This window comes from Equus przewalskii, chromosome 23, assembly GCF_037783145.1.
Source record: "Equus przewalskii isolate Varuska chromosome 23, EquPr2, whole genome shotgun sequence".
Taxonomy (NCBI): domain Eukaryota; kingdom Metazoa; phylum Chordata; class Mammalia; order Perissodactyla; family Equidae; genus Equus; species Equus przewalskii.
The window spans coordinates 17,009,093-17,027,690 of record NC_091853.1 but is presented as its reverse complement, the minus strand read 5'-3'; the positions used below and the strand labels follow the sequence as shown (position 1 = coordinate 17,027,690).

Here is an 18,598-nt window from a genome sequence, read left to right as displayed (position 1 = left end):
GACTCACTCACTCTCTCTCAGCCTCAATGGCCTCTTTGCTGCTCTACCCACATGCTAGGCATCCTCCTGCCTCAGAATCTTTGCACTCGCTGCTGCTTCTTCCCACGCTTATGCCAAAGGCAAGGGTGCACTCCCTCAGCTCCTGCAGGCCTTTGCTCAAATGTCACTTTATCAGTGAGGCCTTCCCTGACCACCCTACGTAAAACCAACTCTACCACCACCGCTTTATTTTCCTCCGCAGATTTTAACACCTTCTAATATACTATGTTATTAATTTAGTTATTGTGTTACTTGTTCATGAAAACATAAACTCCATGAGAGCGGGATTTTTGTCTCTTTGCCTCACTCTTTAGAACTTAAAAACAGTGCCTGGCACCCAACAGGCATGTTGATGGCTATTTGTTGGGAGCAAATGAGCGGTCTAGTGGGTTTCCCTAAGCAGACATGAAAACGGACTTCCCAACTATTAGGTTCAGATTTCTCTCTGCAAAGGTGCCATCCGGCTTTTTGCTTATACAAATGTCTTAACCTGTCTGTGCCTTCATTTCTAAAGGTCTAGGAGCATAAAAAAGCTTTAAGATAGCTGTGATCCTTCCAAAAATCTAAAAATAAAATGCAAAAGAAAATAAGTTTTAAGATTTTAAAGCTGAGATCCTGAAGGTTTAAGTAATATAAAAAGACCAAAAATGCAAATACAGTTTTACAAAGGAGACTCTTAGAAGCGAGATAAAATTAAACAGCCTGTAACCCTCTGGAACTTAACAGACTGGGGAGGGTGCTTATTTCCCCCTGCACTTTTCTTATCATTAAGGAGAATTAACGCCTCACAGGAAAGAAACTAGACCAGCATTGGAATCAAGAGCTCTCTAATGTTCAAGCTAGGTCATCTGAGAGTTAGTTTTACAAGATTAAGAGTGTTCCTTTGATGTTTCCTGGACCCTCTCACAGCTTCCCATCAAAAACCAAAGTCAAGTTCAATTCATTCACTCCAGGGGAGTAAATAAAGGCTGTGTGTGTGTGTGTGCTTAATTAATGGCAGTAGAATAACTATGGACAAACCTGTCAACAATGTCACCTCCAATTTCTGCAAAGCTTCCCTAGGACTTCAGATCAAAGCTCCAACCACTTAAGAAGGCTTACCAATGAGAACCTGCCCTTCTTTAAACGGTAACTCATAAAACTTAAATTAAAATACAAGTTGTCAGAATGACTTTTGACATGGTTTTCTCTGTATCACAAGGCAAAAGAAAGATTTACAAATGTCTCCTGAAGGACAGCCTTAAACAATTATTTGCTGTAGCCTAAAAATTACTAGAAAAAGAGCCCAACATAATATTCAACACGTTGCTGATATTTAAATGAGAAACAGTTACTTCTAGAAGGGATGGACGCACTGGAGCCTATTGGGGGAGAAGAAATGTTTAATAGGTGTTTGAAGGGAGGACCAGGGGTATTTGTCATTCACAGAAGTCCTAAGATCCAGGTGTCCCCAAGGACAGTCTTTCTGATGGGGGGGCCTTTCTAACCTTTGCTCCCTAACACAACAGCCTCAGTCCCACCAGACCAGGATGCAGGTGATCCTGAAGAACTTTTCAGGCTCCACTTGAGTATGGCAGGTGATCCAGTAATAGTATCAGTTAACAGTTACTGAGAGCTTACTAAACACCAGGCACTGTGCTAAGTACATTATATGGATTGTTTCATTTAATTCTCACAATAATCCTACACAGCAGTATTATTATTATTCCCATTTAACGGATGAGAAAATGAGGCCCAGAGAGCTTAAGCAATTTGCCCTCAAAGGCACAACTAATAAGTGGAGCAGGGATTCAAACCTTGACAGTCAGACTCGAGAGCCCAGCCTGTGAGTCTTACCCTACCACACAAACTACAGTTGTCTTATTTATTGTATGTCTCCCCCCCACCAGATTATAAATTCTTTGAGGTTAGAAACCTTGAGTTTTCCATCCATTCATGCAGTCATTCATTCTTTCACTCATTTAGTCCTCATTCAATGAGTATTTACCAAGACCTATATTCAGATACTAGTCTTGGCACTGGGGATGCAGCAATGAATAAACCAGAGCCCCTGTCTTCATGGAGTGTACCCTGTAGTTGGGGGGGGGGGAGACAGACAATAAACTAATAATCAGTTAATACATACTAAGTCAGAGAGTGAAAAGTGCAGTGGAGAAAAATAAAGCAGGTAAGGGTGATCAGACATGATGGGAGAGTCTGAGATGGCTACTTCATATGAGGTATTTAGGGAAAGCCCCAGGTGAATGTGACAATGAAGTAAAATCCTCCAGAAGGTGAGGGGTGGGCTGTATAGATCTCCAAGCAGAAGGGAGAGCCGGTGCAAAGGCCTTGGAGCAGTGGTAGGATGGTGGGCTTCAGAAACATCAAGAAAACCAGTGAGGAAGGAGCAGAAAAGAGTAAGTGAGGAAAGAGAAAGAGATGAAGGATGGAGGTGAGAGGGACAAATCATGAGAGGTGGCAGGCCATGACAAGGACTTTGGTTTTACTCTTTATCTTGCTTACTCTTCTATCTCCTGAGCCTAGAATAGAGCCTGCTCTTAGCAGATGCTCAATAAACATTTGCTAAATGAATTAATTAATACCCTCTACTACCAGGAATAAAAGAAAAGCTGGGGAGGGAAGAGAAGGGAAGAAGCTACTTATTTTTGGGGATGATGAAAGAACAAAGAGGAGGAAGTCAAGGAAATAGAGACCTCACATGAAGCTGCTGACTCAAGGACCTCCGAGAGTCTTTGCTTTTCTAATAAACCCCAGCCTATGAACATCTGAGGCATTTTTCTTTAACTGACCCACAAGAACAAAGGTCAGGTATGAGAAAAATGTTCAGAAGCTGACCTTGACTCAGGAGAATGACACGGGTGAAATAGCCTGCAGATGTCTGGAACACCAAGTGAAGCTTTGATTAAGACTGTGGACTGTATCCTACTCATCAGCAAGAGGGCTGTTTTTAATCACTCTGAATAATATCCGCCATGGCAGGCACCTCGCCACCCAAGTGTGACCCAAGACCTGGGTCATGGCTACCAAGCCTACCTTGGAAAGGTCCTGTTACCACTGTGGAGTTAGTTACTTAAGGAGAAGACAAAAGTCAAAGACAACAGGCAAAAACTCCTTGTTCTCTTGTAAGAAAGGAAGGGGCCAGCAAAGCTGCGTAGAGAACCTAGCAGTGTGCTTTCCGTTCATAAGGTCTGGTTCTCTAGGAAGAGTTTCCCCATGTTTAGAAAAGGTTAAAACACCCAGAAAGACCTGCCATGCTCCCCTCTAGGCCTTTGCTGTGAAGGCCCCTCCACCTTCCTTGCCCTTCAATTCTCATAGCAGTCCCTGAGAGTTAAGGCAACATTAACAGCAAGAAGTACCTAGTATTTCCGTTCTGCTTGAGCGTTGAAAAATGCTATAAAGTTTTCCTTGAGAATAATACCTTCACCCCCAGCCCCAACCCACAACTGTCTGAAGAGGAGACCAAGAAAAGGACGGAGATCTTACGATGAGTATTCATCCAGAGAAAGAAAGCAAAAAGTGTCTCTGGCTATAACTTGTTTCGCATCTAAATTCAAAGTTATTTCTAAGTATGATGGCTTTCACACCCTTGCTGTAAGGTTTCTTCTATTTTCCTTGTCCAAGTCCTTGTCATTCATTTCTCTTCTCTGGCCCATTCTCTGCCACCAGAGCTTAGTGGCTTAGTATCTCCTCCTTCCACTTCTATTTCATAACGATTCTGAACAATCAACTGCAAACACATCTTGTTAGCATGCTACGACAGTGGGACAACAGAGGAACAGGGTTAGGACAGCGGGTAAGGAGCACTCCGACAACCACGGAGTCTGTTAACAAATCACTGCAAGCCTGTAGTCAGTTTTCTCCAACCACAAAAAGTCTCTACGGCAGAGCTCTTCAAGAACCTTATGGAATACGCTATGTGAAACCGTACAAAATGAATATGAGGTTAGAGTCACAGTGTCCCATCATTTTTAGGATTATTTTTCTCTCCTAGGCTTACAAAAACTCAATATAGCATCAATTTATCTAAATCACTGCTTACTGGCAACTTCAGTAGAGACCAAAAGGAAAAGAACTGTTTCCCAGGACTCGAGGCCTGATGTCATTCTCAAGGGCTAAGTTCACTCACTCACACTCACACACACACACACACACACACACACACACACACGTAAAGAAAAAAAGAAATGTCCAATAAGAGAAAATTGATAAGTAAAACAAAATTAACTCAAAACCAGCCAGTTTCTTTTCCTTTTAAAGATTCAGAGATACATCTTTTTTAAAACCATTAAATTTACTTAAATGAAATTAATGAACTTGCTTTTCAGAACCATACTTATCTGCCCCATCATACTATAAGCTAGGAGCAGGGCCCTCCTCTCACTCATATGGGCAACCTACGTGTCCCCTGCCACCCACACTAGAGAGCCTTTGCCTGGAGGATCACAACCAGAGTCCCTGGATGAACTTAAGGAAGTCTGGGAATCCATAAACGGTATGCAAAATTTGGTGATGTGCTTTTTTCCTAGAAAGAGGGCCCATAGTTTTTAGAAGATTCTTAAAGGGGTTTGTGATCAATCCCTCCCACCACCTGATGGAAAATGGTCAAAATCCTTGCTTTAGATTATCAAAGCTGAATTTAAAACTTTCCAGTTACCACCGAGAATATATGCACCTTGCTTTTAAGTTTTTGTCAGATTCATTTTGTGGTTTCCAAACAAAAGAACATTTTTTAAAAACCTGCTGGGCAATTTGGTATTCTTTTCTAAAAAAGAAGGATAACTGCATGTCCTGCCTCACTTTGCCAAATGAAACTTAAAAAGAGCTACTTGATAGAAACATTTTTACCTCACTTCCAGAAAGGAAAGCTAGCCTAGCCACGATTGGAGGCGAAGTCTTCAACAGCATCCCTTTACTGTCACTTTAACAGAACCATCACCACCATCCCATAACACTACGGTTCTGCAGTCACCGCAGATTCCCACAGAGAATTCCCACAGTGCTGCCGGGTGAGAGTCGGGTCCATTCGGCAAAAATAAATAAAGATTTACGAAAGACAACTAATCCAGCAGGGAAGAGAACTTATTTCTATTTTCCCTCATGTGATTATGGTTAGATGTAATTCTCAAGCAGCACCAAATTAAACTTTTCTGGTTAACCCAAAGCAATGGTGTAGTTACAGGGAGAAAAGATAACAATGTTCGTCATGTTGATGCTAAGCCGTGTCCTTTGTTCTGGCCATGCTGCCCAGAGCTGAGTGTGTGAACCAGAGCTGAACAGGGCATGATGCCCTGGACAGAATAAAGACAAAGGTGAATGAATACCTGACCTTCGGTTTCCTGGAGCGGATCATAAGCACTAGATCTTTGGAGTAAATTTCCCTGATAAGAATGCCTTGTTTCTTATCAAATTGTGAACAACTTCTCTAATAGATCAAATATTTTATTGATGTCATATTAGTTTTCTATTGCTGCCACAACAAATTACCACAAACTTAGTGGCTTAAACAACATAAACTTACTATTTTACAGCTGTGTAGGTCAGATCCAATACAAGTCTCACTGGGCTAAAACCAAGGTGTCAGTGGGACTGTGTTCCCTTCTAGAGGCTCTAGGAGATAATCTGTTGAGTTGTCTCTTCTAGTTTCTAGAGGCTGCCTACATTTCTTGGCTCATGGCCCTTTCCTCCATCTTCAAAGCCAGCAAACATAGCATCTCTCTGATCCTGTTTCCGTCCTCACATCTTCTTCTCTGATTCTAGCTTCTACCTCCACCGTTCACTTTTAAGGACCCTTTGACTGCATTGGGCCCACACAGATGATCCAAGATAATCTTATTTTCAGGTCAACTAATTAGTAACTTAATTCCATCTGCAACCTTAATTCTCCTTTACCAGCAACTCAACATATTCATAGGTTCCAGGGATTAAGATTGGACATCTCTGGGGGGCAGGGGGCGCATTCTTCTGCCTGCCACAGATGGGTATGTAAATTATTACAAATGTTGTATCTTCAATAGTTTTGTGAACTAAACTGTTTTTATTCACCTGATAAAGCATGAACTAGCAAGAGCATGGGACCTTTCATAAAGGACATGCCCTACAAAAGTTTTCAATGCTCTTTCTAACGTTAGAAGCATTTCAATACCCAAAGATTCTCATAGCCCTTGTTATAATCCCCTTTTCTCTTCTATCAGCAAATAATTTCATCTTCTTAATAGTCACAGGAAATAAAATCTGAGTCCAATTTATCTTTCAACAATCTGCCTTTTTTTTTTTTAACCCGTAACATATATACCATCCAAGGGTTTCCTTGCCTGTGGGGTCATCAACACTCAAACTTCGAGAAAATCTATTTAAACTCATCTGCTAGAGAAAAATCTTAAGAAATGGCCTTCAATGCCTAAGAAATTCTCACTCTAGTCAGGATATCCACTATGCCTGTATTTTAAGCTAGAAAATGAAACAAAGCAGTATTAGGACTTCCTGAAAGCTTTTCCACTATATCAATGGGATGAGCATCCTAGAGCCAACTGACCAATAAATCTCAACTTTTTCAAGCACGGTGGGACAAAACTCTCAATAGGTGGACCACTCCATTTGTTTCCATTTGATTTTTGGTGAAGTTGGGAAGGGGAGTTACTAAAATAAATAAAAAGAATAGTATGGCATTATTTTGAAAAACTTTCCAAATAAGTGATAAAAATTAGACATAAATAACCTGAGAAGAAACAAAGCATACGAAAAATCATATTATGATTTTAATAGGAACATTTACTATGTGTTGCTACTATAAGAGACCAGTCACCAATGGAAGATGCTGTGAGGCCCTTTAAGTAGGTTAGATTTCAGCATCCGCTCCCTAGAGCGCTCTCTGCTCACGACGCCCTCTCCCTGGACCTGGAAGAATGGAGGGAGGGTATTAGAAACCTTGCCTCCTACTAAAAGAAAAGGATGTGAAGGAACCTCCTTTACTGAATGCCAGCACGAACCTAGGAATATTTGGCAAGTGCCTAGTCTAACTCCAGAACTAAATAAAAAAAAAAACAATTATTTTCAAGTGAGGTTTAACAAAAAGTAATTTGGAACATATTGTATGCATCTCAAAAATGTTTACCCAGGTTCTCACGCTAAGAAAGCATTTGAGAGCTGAATGGATTTGAAAGGAGGTTTACTATGACCACCTCACAGCTCCCGGGGGAAAAAAGGTTTTTTTTAAAAGTAGACAAACAGGCAAGAAGATGAGAAGATAAGCCACAGACAAGGAAAAAATGTTTGCAAAAGACATATCCGATAAAGAACTGTTATCCAAAATATACAAAAACTCAACACTATGAAAACGAACAACTCGATTAAAAAATGGGCAAAACAGGACTTCCAGTTTCCAGTCCAGCATGCGAGGAGCTTAGAAGTCACCACTCCATCCTAACAATGAGTAAAAAGCTGAACAAACTGAAAAATCCACCACCCTTCTTAGATCCACCAGAGAAGTGAGGTCAAACGGCAAACTGCTGCCCCTAAATTGGAGAGACAGAGAGAGAAACAGAGAATCACAACCTATCGGAGCAGAAATCTCTACGGGAACCTGTGCCAGGACAGGAAAACCTGAACTGGAATTGATGAAGTGCTGGGGGCTCAGTGTGGACAAGCCTGAGAGATGAAAACTATGGGGGAGGGACCCAGTCACAGATGGGCCTCCACACTTCTGCGAGTTTTACCTCCAGAAGCTTGACCAGGTTTTCACAGTAAATATCGGTGAAAAACTCCTTGTGCTTCCAGCAAGGGGAAGGGGAGAAGAAGCCATTTTGAAACACAGCAGAGCGCTCTGTTCTTAACAACACCTGCCCTCAGGACAGACTACTTAACCAGAGTCTAACCTGCTGGAGTTTTATCAGAGCCTAACCTACCCAGGGGAAGGAAAATACCCAACTCTAGCCTTCTCTAGCCTTTCACATGGGAAAGGGAAATACCCACCTCCAGGCGCCCCTAGCATCCTTTCCCTAAGGGAGGAAAGAAAAGAAAAACACAACTAAGAAGGACTGATGATGTTAACAGCCCAGGGGCACAGTCTCACCACTAATCATGGGACTACAGAACGTTTGCCCTGCTCACCCCAAACATTACAACTACATTACTAAAGGCCAATCTCCTCTTATCTGGTACATCATATCCACTTTTCATCAAAAAATTACAAGGCATGCTGAAGGGCAAAAAACACATTTTGAAGAGACTGACCAAGCAAGCATCAGAAGCAGAGTCAGATATAGCAGGAATGCTAGAATTATCAGACCAGGAGTTTTTAAAAACTGTGATTAATGTGCTAAGGGATTTAATGAAAAAAGCAGACAACATACAAGAACCAATGGATGCTATAAGCAGACAGATGGAAATTCTAAGAAAGAATCAAAAAAGAAATGATAGAGATCAAAAACACTGTATCAGAAATGAAGAATGCCTTTTATGGGTTCATTAGTAGACTAGAAATGGCTGAAGAAACAATCTCTGGGCCTGTGGATATGAAAATAGATACTTCCAAAACTGAACAACAGGGGAAAAAAAACAAAAGGCAACAATATCCAGAACAGAATACAGGTACTATACGGGACAACTAGAAAAGGTGTAACATGTGGAATACCAAAAGAAGAAGAGAGAAAGGAACAGAAGCAATATTTGAAGAAACAATGACTGAGAATTTCCCCCAAATTAATGTCAGACACAAAACCAGGAAGCTAAAAGAACACCAAGCAAGATAAATACCAAAAACACTACAACCAGGCATATCTCATTCAAACATTAAAACATCAAAAGCAAAGAAAAAAAAATCTTGAAAGAAGCCAGAGCAAAGAAACATCTTACCTACAAAGGAGTAAAGATAGGGATTATATCTGACTTCTCCTCAGAAACTGTGAAAGCAAGGAGAGAGTGAAGTGAAATATTTAAAATGTTAAGAAAAAGAAACACGAACCAAGTGTTCTTTACTCTGCAAAATAATCTTCCAAAAGTGAAGAGAAATAAACACTCTCAGACAAATACCAACTGAGGGAATTTGCTGCCAGTAGACCTGCCTTGCAAGAAATGTTAAAAGTTGTTCTTCAGAGAGAAGAAAAATGATGTAGGTCAGAAACTCCTATCTACATAAAACTCAGACAATTAGAAATAGACAATCTGAATAGGTCTGTATTTATTAAAGGAATTGAATCAATAATAATAACCTTCCAAAACAGAGATCGCCAAGTCTAGATGGGTTCACTGGTGAATTCTACCAAACACTTAAGGAAGAAATTATATCAATTCTCTACAATCTCTTCCAGAAGACAAGATTAGAGGAACTACTTCCTAATTCATTCTATCAGGCTAGCTTTACCCTTACACCAAAACCAGTCAAAGACATTATAAGAAAACTCCAGACCAATTTCTCTTATGAACATAGATACAAAAATCCATCCAAAAAAATTAGCGAATTAAATGCCACAAAGTAAAAAAAGGAATTATACACCATGACCAAGTGGGATTTATTCCAAGTATGCAAAGTTGGTTCAACATTTGAAAATCAATTAATGCAATCCAACACATCAACAGGCTAAGAAGAAAAATCACATGCTCATACCAACAGATGCAGAAAAGCATATGACAAAATCCAATATTCATTCATAATAAAACTGTCAGGAGATTAGGAATGGGGGAAATTTCCTCAACTTGATAAATAACATCTACAAAAACCTACAGCTAATATACTTAACAGGGAGAAACTCAAAGCTTTTCCACTAAGATCAGGAACAAGGTAAAGATGTGCCGTCTCATCACTGCTTTTAAACATTGTACTGGAAGTCTTAGCCAACGCAAAAGGACAAGAAAAGGAAATAAAAGGTATACAGATTGGGAAGGAAGAAATAAAACCGTCTTTGTTTGCAGATGATATCATTGTCTGTGTAGAAAATTTGAAAGAATCAACCAAAAACTCTTGGAACTAATAAGTGACTATAGCAAGATAGCAGAATACAAGATAAACACACAAAACTCAATTGCTTTCTGATATACCACCAATGAACAAGTGGGATTTGAAATTAAAAACACATTACCCTTTACATTAGCACCCCCCAAAATACTTAAGTATAAATAAAAAAAAATGTACACGATCTATATGACAAAAACTACAAAACTCTGAGGAAAGATATCAAAGAAGAACTAAATAAAGGGAGAGACATTCCATGTTCATGGGTAAGAAGATTCAATACTGTCAAGATGTCAGTTCTTCCCAACTTGATATATAAATTCAATGCAACCACAATCAAAATCCCAACAAGTTGGGGCTGGCCTGGTGGCACAGCAGTTAAGTTCATGCGCTCCATTTCGGTGGTTCAGATCCCAGGTGCAGACCTACATACCACTTGGCAAGCCATGCTGTGGCAGGCATCCTACATATAAAGTAGAGGAAGATGAGCATGGATGTTAGCTCAGGGCAAAAAAGAGGAGGATTGGTGGTGGATGTTAGCTCAGAGCTAATCTTCCTCAAAAAACAAAAAAGAGGAAAAAAAATCCCAACAAGGTATTTTGTGAATATTGACAGACTGATTCTGAAGTTTATATGGAGAGGCAACAAACCCAGAACAGCCAACTCAATATCAAAGGAGAACAAAGTCAGAAGACTGAAGCTATCTCACTTCAAGACTTACGATAAAGCTACAGTAATCAAGACCATGTGGTATTGGTGAAAACACAGACAAACAGATCAATGGAACAAAACAGAGAGTCCAGAAATAGACCCAAGTAAATACAGTCCACTGATCTTTGAGAAAGGAGCTAAAGCAATACAATGGAGCAAAGATAGTCTTTTCAACAAACGATGGGTGAGGGAACAACTGAACATTTGCATGCAAAAAAATGCACCTAAACATAGACCTTACACCTTTCACAAAAATTAACTCAAAATGGATCACAGACTAAATGTAAAACACAAAACTATAAAACTTCTAGAAGATAATATAGGAGAAAACCTAGATGGTGTGGGGTATGACAACGACCTGTTAGATACAAAAGCACTAATAATCAGAGAAAATCTGACAAGCTGGATTTCATTAAAATTAAAAACTTCTGCTCTGCAAAAGACAATGTCAAGAGAATGAGAAGACAAGCCACAAACTGGGAGAAAATATTTGCAAAAAACAAATCTGATAAAGGACTGCTATCTAAAATATGCAAAGAGCACTTAAAACTCAACAGTAAGAAAACAAACAAACACAATTAAAAAATGGGAAAAAGACCTAAACAGACATCTCATCAAAGAAGATACTCAGATGACAAGTAAGCATATGAAAACGATGTACATTATCACATGTCATTAGGGAACTGCAAATTAAAAATAGAATGAAATACCACTGCACACCTATCAGAAAAGCCAAAATCCAAAACACTGACAATACCAAATGCTGGCAAGGAAGTGGAGCAACAGGAACTTTCTGTCACTGCTAGTGGGAAAGCAAAATGGTACAGCCATTTTGGAAGACAGTTTAGCAGTTTCTTACAAAACTAAATACACTCTTCCCATATGATCCAGCATCCTTGACTAAAAGGAAGGAAAACTGCTTTTCCCATGAAGTATCCTAAAACTCTGAAAGGAAAGAGAAGCATGTTTCGCAGTTCTGAGAAAGTCTACGGAAATAAATAAAATGTTTTCAAGCTTTATTTGAGATCGACTCTTGTCTATGCTGTGGAGGAACTGGCTTCATGAGCAAGGGCAGCACCATTCTTGCTGGTTACTGGGGCATCACCTTTTATGAAAGTGTTACTGCTCCAGGTGTCCTAAAGCATGGATTTAAGATTACCACCCCTATAGTGGTCAGATGTTTGCATAACTCCTCCCAAGCTTTCTCATTTGCTATGCCCCTATCCTCCAGGAAGAGGCCTCTTTGGGAAGTAGCGGATTCAGGTCACAGGATTTGGCCTGAGCACATCAAATAAATAGAAACACTCCACACATACAGACCCAACAGTGTCCTTCATGGCCCACGACCTATCTAACCACCTAAGGTCACTGGCCAACATCCAGTTTTGTTTGGGTAATATCCTCCCCAAAAAACCTCTCTGATTGTCTCTGTCATAGAACCTTGCTCTTATCTCCCAAGGATTGTATCAATTTTAATTAAATACATTTATTTGTATGCTGATTTAATGTTACTCTCCCCCACTAGTCATTAAGCATGAAGAGGGCAGAGGTCATGTCCACTATTATATACACAGCACCTTGCACAGTACAGGGTACATACTAAACATCTGGTGAATATCATTTGAATACGCGAATGAATAGGAGCATTGACGTTCAAGTGAGTTGCCCACAACTGTGTGAAGGGAGTATCCCTCAGGAAACGCAGTTTCCAAGGAAAATCAATTGAGGCAGTAGAGAAGAGGATAGCTGAGGGGATTCCCAAATCATCCCTTCCTTTAAAAATGGCATTAACAAATCCTGGGAGCGATATGGTACGCTCGGAAAGACCTTCCAAGTCAGGAAGAGGGAGGTTTTAATTCCAGCTCTGCCACTTCCTGACTGTTTCTGAGCCTCAATTTTCTCATTTGTAAACATGGGGGTAATGTAATGAAAAATGAATTAAACGACATAAAGCCTGTGAAAACGCATGGCAAGAAGAAATAAGTTCAGGGTCCAGCCCCACGGCCGAGTGGTTAAGTTCGCACGCTCCGCTGAGGCAGCCCAGGCTTTCGCTGGTTTGGATCCTGGGCGTGGACATGGCACCACTCGTTGGGCCACGCTGAGGCGGCGTCCCACCTGCCACAACTAGAAGGACCCACAACTAAAATACACAACTATGTACCGGGGAGATTTGGGGAACAAAGCAGAAAGAGACAAAAAAGAAGAAATAAGTTCAAAGACCCACTGAATTAGTCTCCTCTCTGTGACCTAAGCAAGCGAATTCAAGTCAGATTGGTTCTAAAGCTTAACTTTTATGGATGGCTTCAACCTTTATCTCTTCCAAAAGTCCTCCATTAGGAGAATTCACATTTCTTGAAATGAAGGGATAATTCGGATTATTGCTCAGTCCTTACCAAACTGTGACCTGAGTCCCATTAGTGGCTTAGCAAGTTTCCGGAGACTTTCGTTCACCATTTTGCTGCCTGTCCTTGCCAATCTGCTTACTTTTGATATCAGATATGCAGATCAGAAAAAGAGAGAATGATTAAGAAATAGCCCCAAAGCAGCTAATGTGACAGCTCCCTGAAGAAAAATCTAGATATTTGTATAAACATTTCATGGTTCTCAGCAAGAATCGCTCTGCAAGTAGGTTTCTCCCTACATTTGAGGTTGGGTATTTTCAGTGGTACCCAACTCCCTTACTTTTTTCAATGGTATGGTGGGAAGAATATATTTTTAAGTGGAACTTACATTTGAAGTCAGAGAAAATAAAATCTCAAAGCCCCAACACAAACAGCTAAGCCACAATTCAAAAACTTTCCCTTAGGTTAAAAGGAAGCCAATGAGCCCTAGAATTAACTCTGAGCCAGGGCAAGAAGCACAGAAAACAGCATTCCTTGTGAATTGCTGACTGCCCCAAGTAAGGGATAAAGCAAACACATGGAACTAGCCATACATGTCTTCAAACAACCATCTATTGGTCAATCATGAAGGCTCACATTAGCAGAATGAAAAAATTATAAAAAGTTTTTTTTAAAAATCACAGAAAGCAAACAAACAGTTCCATATGAGAAAAGCCACATAATTGGAAGTCTTAAGGAAAATCAAAGTTTGACTTCAAATAAGCTTTTCTCTGGTGGGAAATAAACACTACAGCATCTGCCTTCAATCCATTCTTGACCAGTTAGGATTAGCACATCCTATAATAACTTCTCAGTGTTAATTTCACAAAAGGTAAGCAATGTACTATTAAGAAACCAAGAGAAGTCATTACAAAAAAATCACATCAGAGACCCACAAACAAGTCTACCACAATTTACTAACATGAAAATAGTAGATCAAGCTTATCTTCAGAAAAGGTAAGTTCGTGCTTAACTTAACTGCTTACCTCCCAGTTATAGACGTTAAAACTCCCAATAACCAATTTAAGAACCCAGAGTTTCACAGAATCATTTTGGTTAAAATCAAACAAAGATTAACATCTGGCCACAAGATCTAAGTGTGAGTAGGAAATGGAGTGAGGAAGCGGTCATGTTGAAGTTTGTATATACATGGACAAATCCAAATTTCTGCAAAGGAAGCAAAAATAAATGAGTTTCATTTCTCTGAACTTCTGCAAAACATGTTAGAGTTTCATTTTTACACTGTCTTAAGTGGTTGTCTACTTGTTTTATGAACGGAAGCTTTATCTTTTGCAGTAAAATATTAAGTTCTCAGGGGTGGATCCAGGTTTTGTGGTGCTAGTATACATAATTTGAGGGGTCCTCTCTAAGAAAAAACCCCACAAAATTATGAACATGAATTATGTAGAGGGTATTGCAAGTGAGGGGCCCTGGAGGTTAAGTACCAGCAGCTTCTCAGTAAATTCACCACAAACGCGAGAACCAACCAAGTCTTATGTTTGTTTCATCAATCTGGTGTCTTGCAGAGCACTGGGTATTTTACAGGCATTCAGTACTTGCTGATTCCATTCATTTCAGAAGCAAGCAAAGGATATGACTATGAGATTGAATTCAAGGCCAAGCTTCGGCCCATCCAAATGGGTCAAGACAAATCTTAACTCTTCATTTAGTTAGAACTTAAATGACAGGTAGCATTAAATGTAATTTGAATTCATGTTGATTCTGTTATTTAATAATTGTCACCTAGTTAATATTTTAAAAATCCAACAAAGACTTTAAAAAATCATTAAATAAAAGCTGGATTATACGAGTCGTAGACTAAACACTGTAGTTCCCGTGTGTATGCCCACTGTTTATGATGAACAGCTGCAATTCATGTGCACTCCTTTCCTGATAGGGACATCTGTGGCCTATTATCAATGGAGTTACCCCATAAGTAGAAGAGGTTACCAATTCCAAAAACACTTGTAGGAGTTTTTGATGTGTTGACCTGTTTTCTCATACTGCCTGCCAACAGTCAGCATACTGCATCCTTCTTATAAATGTGAAATAGCTAAAAGAAATTCATCTAATTCTTCAGGTCCTATTTATAGGTGTGAGATATTATACAAGCAAACAAATCATGAAAGTAATGACTCACTAAGCCCACAGGTTTATACTTCAAGCTTAATACTTTAAGTAATGCTATGCAGAAAACTGCAGAACGCTCAACCTATGTTCAAGTCCAGAGTTATAACCAGATCAATGTATGATAAAGGACAGACATTTTGTGAATGTTCCTGAATATGAACATATTAATAACCATTGATCCTAAAGATTTCACTCTATATTCATATATGAGGAAAATATCTTGAGAAAAACCCACTGTCACCAATAACCTTATTCACACTGAAATAGAACTTAAAGACCTTTCTTAAGACTGATACACATGATTGCATAAAAATTTTTTAAATGTTTTCATAAAAAATAATATTAATAAACAACTTTAAAAGCCAAGGGAAAAATTAGGAAAAATATTTCCAAAGCAAAAAACTAATTTTGTTAATATACAAAGAGCTATAATTAGATGATCATTAAATGGATGACAATAGTCCGAAATAAAAATAAGTAAAGGATATGAAAAGACAGTTCACTGAAAACACAAATACCCAATAAGTATTTTAAAAGATGCTAAACCTCACTCATAAATGTAAGAAACATAAATTTAAAGACAATGAGCTATTTTTCAATGGACAGGTCATGGTAGAGATGGTTTAAATGGTAGAGATGAAAATATGCCCAGTTGGTAAGGCTCTGGGCAAAGAGAGGGAACAGGCACTGTCATTCCCTGTAGACCGGAGTGTGGTTGGTACAACTTTCTGGAGGGCATTCTAGCAATATCTTTCACATTTCAAAACATAATGGGGGAACAAAACCTATGGAGGAAACATAATTATCAATGTGTGAATTATAAGGGACTCTGCCCTACTTTATGTAACATGTGACGTAACAACTTAGATCGAGGATGATATCCACGTGCATTTCCATAAAGCAGATGATGCACGGTGATTGTTAATAGTTACTATCATCCCCGTCATCATTATTATAGCCACTGTTCATTAGCTGATTCCTATGGGTCTAATACTGAGCTCCATACTCCACACATATTAGCACATTTAATTCTCACAATCCAGTAAGATTCCTGGTTAATTGATTATTTACTACAATTATACACAATTATAAAAATATGGAGAAAATTTTACGGTAGCAAATAGTAACTGAAATCTATAAACAAGTGAGTCTAGATTTATGGTATGTACTCCTCTTTTATAGATTTTTCATGAGACATTTTTACCAGAAATAGAGCATAAAGTGGCTCCTGAAGAACCTTCGTCCCAGTTAATCCTTCCTCATGCATCTCCCTCAGCATGCCAAGCACAGCAGATTCAGAACCTTCTCTCTGCACACAGCCTCACCTGGCTATCACCTCCCACATGCCTTCAGACTCTTACCTGTCCAGCAGCAGTTCCAGCACTTCTTTAGTGGAGGCAAAGCCTCTGTACGTTGACAGGAAGATGCTGATATAGGTAAAGTCATTGTCTCCAAAAGCCGTCAGCAGGTTCTCCACAAGCTTCTCCAAGGTGCCAGCTTTTATGGTCCTGATCTTACAGGTCTCGTACTGACTGACTGTATGTCCTGGAGGCAGCTGGTCCCCTTCAACCTGTACAATAAATTCATGATTAAGATCAGGAGAAATGACTCCTTAAAGTAAAACTGAAAACACTGAAGTAGTGGAAGCATGGCCTGTCATGTTTTCCCTCGCTCTTATTTAATTTCCCTACAAGTCACGGAAGGCAATCCTCTCACCTGTGAGTGTAGCAGAATTGGGGAGAGAGGTGGCGCCTGGGTCTGGGTGTACGTGTGTGCTCCCTTCCTCTCTAGAAGTAGAGGTATTACTTCTTCGTGCTTACATTTGCTTCTGCTTACTCCCCATCAAGAACCATGTTGCCAGCATATTTTATCAAGGATGTTTCCTGTGACCCCCGGATCGAGTTTAGCAAACGTTATCAATCATTTCCTCTGTATTGCTTCATGTTATGTTTTCAGACTCATTCTTAAAGACAGCTCCTACAGTGCGGTGCTGGAGCGGACTCATACTGGCTTTAGAGAGCTGATGGTTAAGTTGTTAGGATTTGTGTGAGCCAGCTGACATTTGTTAATAGCTTAAAAAATCAGCCAGGGTAGGAGCATGTTCTCCATGGAAATCTACGGAGATCTGACCATTATCTACTGTTCTTCCAGTCCATGGAAGGCAATATACTTTCTGACAATATCATCAGCAATCAGCAGAGTTGACTGAGAGTTACCTGTAATAAGCAGCACTGGGCTAATCTCTGGGGAGTAATGTTAAGGGTGGGTAGGTACATGACCTGTCTTCTAGAGACTTGCAGACTTGGAGACAAGAGAAGATATTTGCTCATGAGAAGTAGCAATCACGTGAGAATGAAACTGTGAATGATATTGGTAGGTATAATTGCACCTTGGAGACATAAACCATAATACACAAGAATTGATTAGGATGAAATCTGTAAAGCTCAAAAATTGAGTATGAGGGAAGAGAACTGAACTGGAGAAAAATATGGGTGTGCCTTACATTCTGCAAAAGATCTCTGTCTAACAAATTATATAGAGACGCAATTTTCAAAGTTTAACTTGTCCTTCATAGGCACCAGGGAAGATGACCTACCAAGAGGATCTTTTTCCAAAGCAAATAACCATTCTAAGGGATGCAAACAATCACCAGGCAATCTCTCTGAATTGTAAGTTTGAATTGTTTTATATCAGATTCTCCTAAACTGAAATAATCAGACATGAAAATTAAAGAAGAAGGGCAAAAAAAAGAGACAACTGAATCTCCACATGATGACATTTTGCTTACCAAGTTGCACGTTTGCTTTCTCTTCACCTGGCCTGTCAGAAGTTAAACCGCTGGAAGGAAATTAGCCGGTGACATTGCTTTCAGTAAGAACAAAGAGGCTGTAATCACTTTCAGAAGGGGTTGGAATAGCTTAATGTCAGCAGGCCTCACTGCTAACAGGAATTAATATTAAGACTCCAGCTTATGTGGTGCACAACTTTATGTCTTTATTTAATTTTTGAAAGATACTTTTAGTTTACTAAACAGAGGGATCTAGTTCAGGCAAAATACCAAAAGTCTCTTTAGGCCTCTTAGGACTGTTGACTCAGATCATGGCATAACAATTGTTCTTTATCACCCTATATGTAGTCTCAGAATAGGCCTGACAGTATCCATCTGTCTCCCAGGAACTTCAATTAACTTTAACCAGGAATAATAAATGAAAAAGATATATGGTTTCAAAGTCTACGTTTTTAATTACTTGGTACAGCGCTGCCCTGAGTGTGTGCTGTATAACACTGGTGGCAAAACAAAAGGTTCTGGGGTCAAGTTTGGGAACTACAGGGTTAAACAAAGTCAAATACATTTCTTTACTGCAGAATTTTTTAAAGTCTTTAATATGCC

General features: G+C 39.5%; 1 protein-coding gene across 3 annotated transcripts in view; it reads right to left on the bottom strand.

Moving 5' to 3' along the window:
• The window catches only part of RGL1 (ral guanine nucleotide dissociation stimulator like 1), a 239,722-nt gene that overhangs the window by 63,654 nt on the left and 157,470 nt on the right, over positions 1–18,598 (bottom strand). For all 3 annotated transcript variants that reach the window (XM_008521854.2, XM_008521839.2, XM_008521846.2), the window contains one exon: positions 16,569–16,777. In XM_008521854.2, the coding sequence (XP_008520076.2) occupies positions 16,569–16,777 (209 nt within the window). The remainder of the gene's footprint in view (positions 1–16,568; positions 16,778–18,598) is intronic.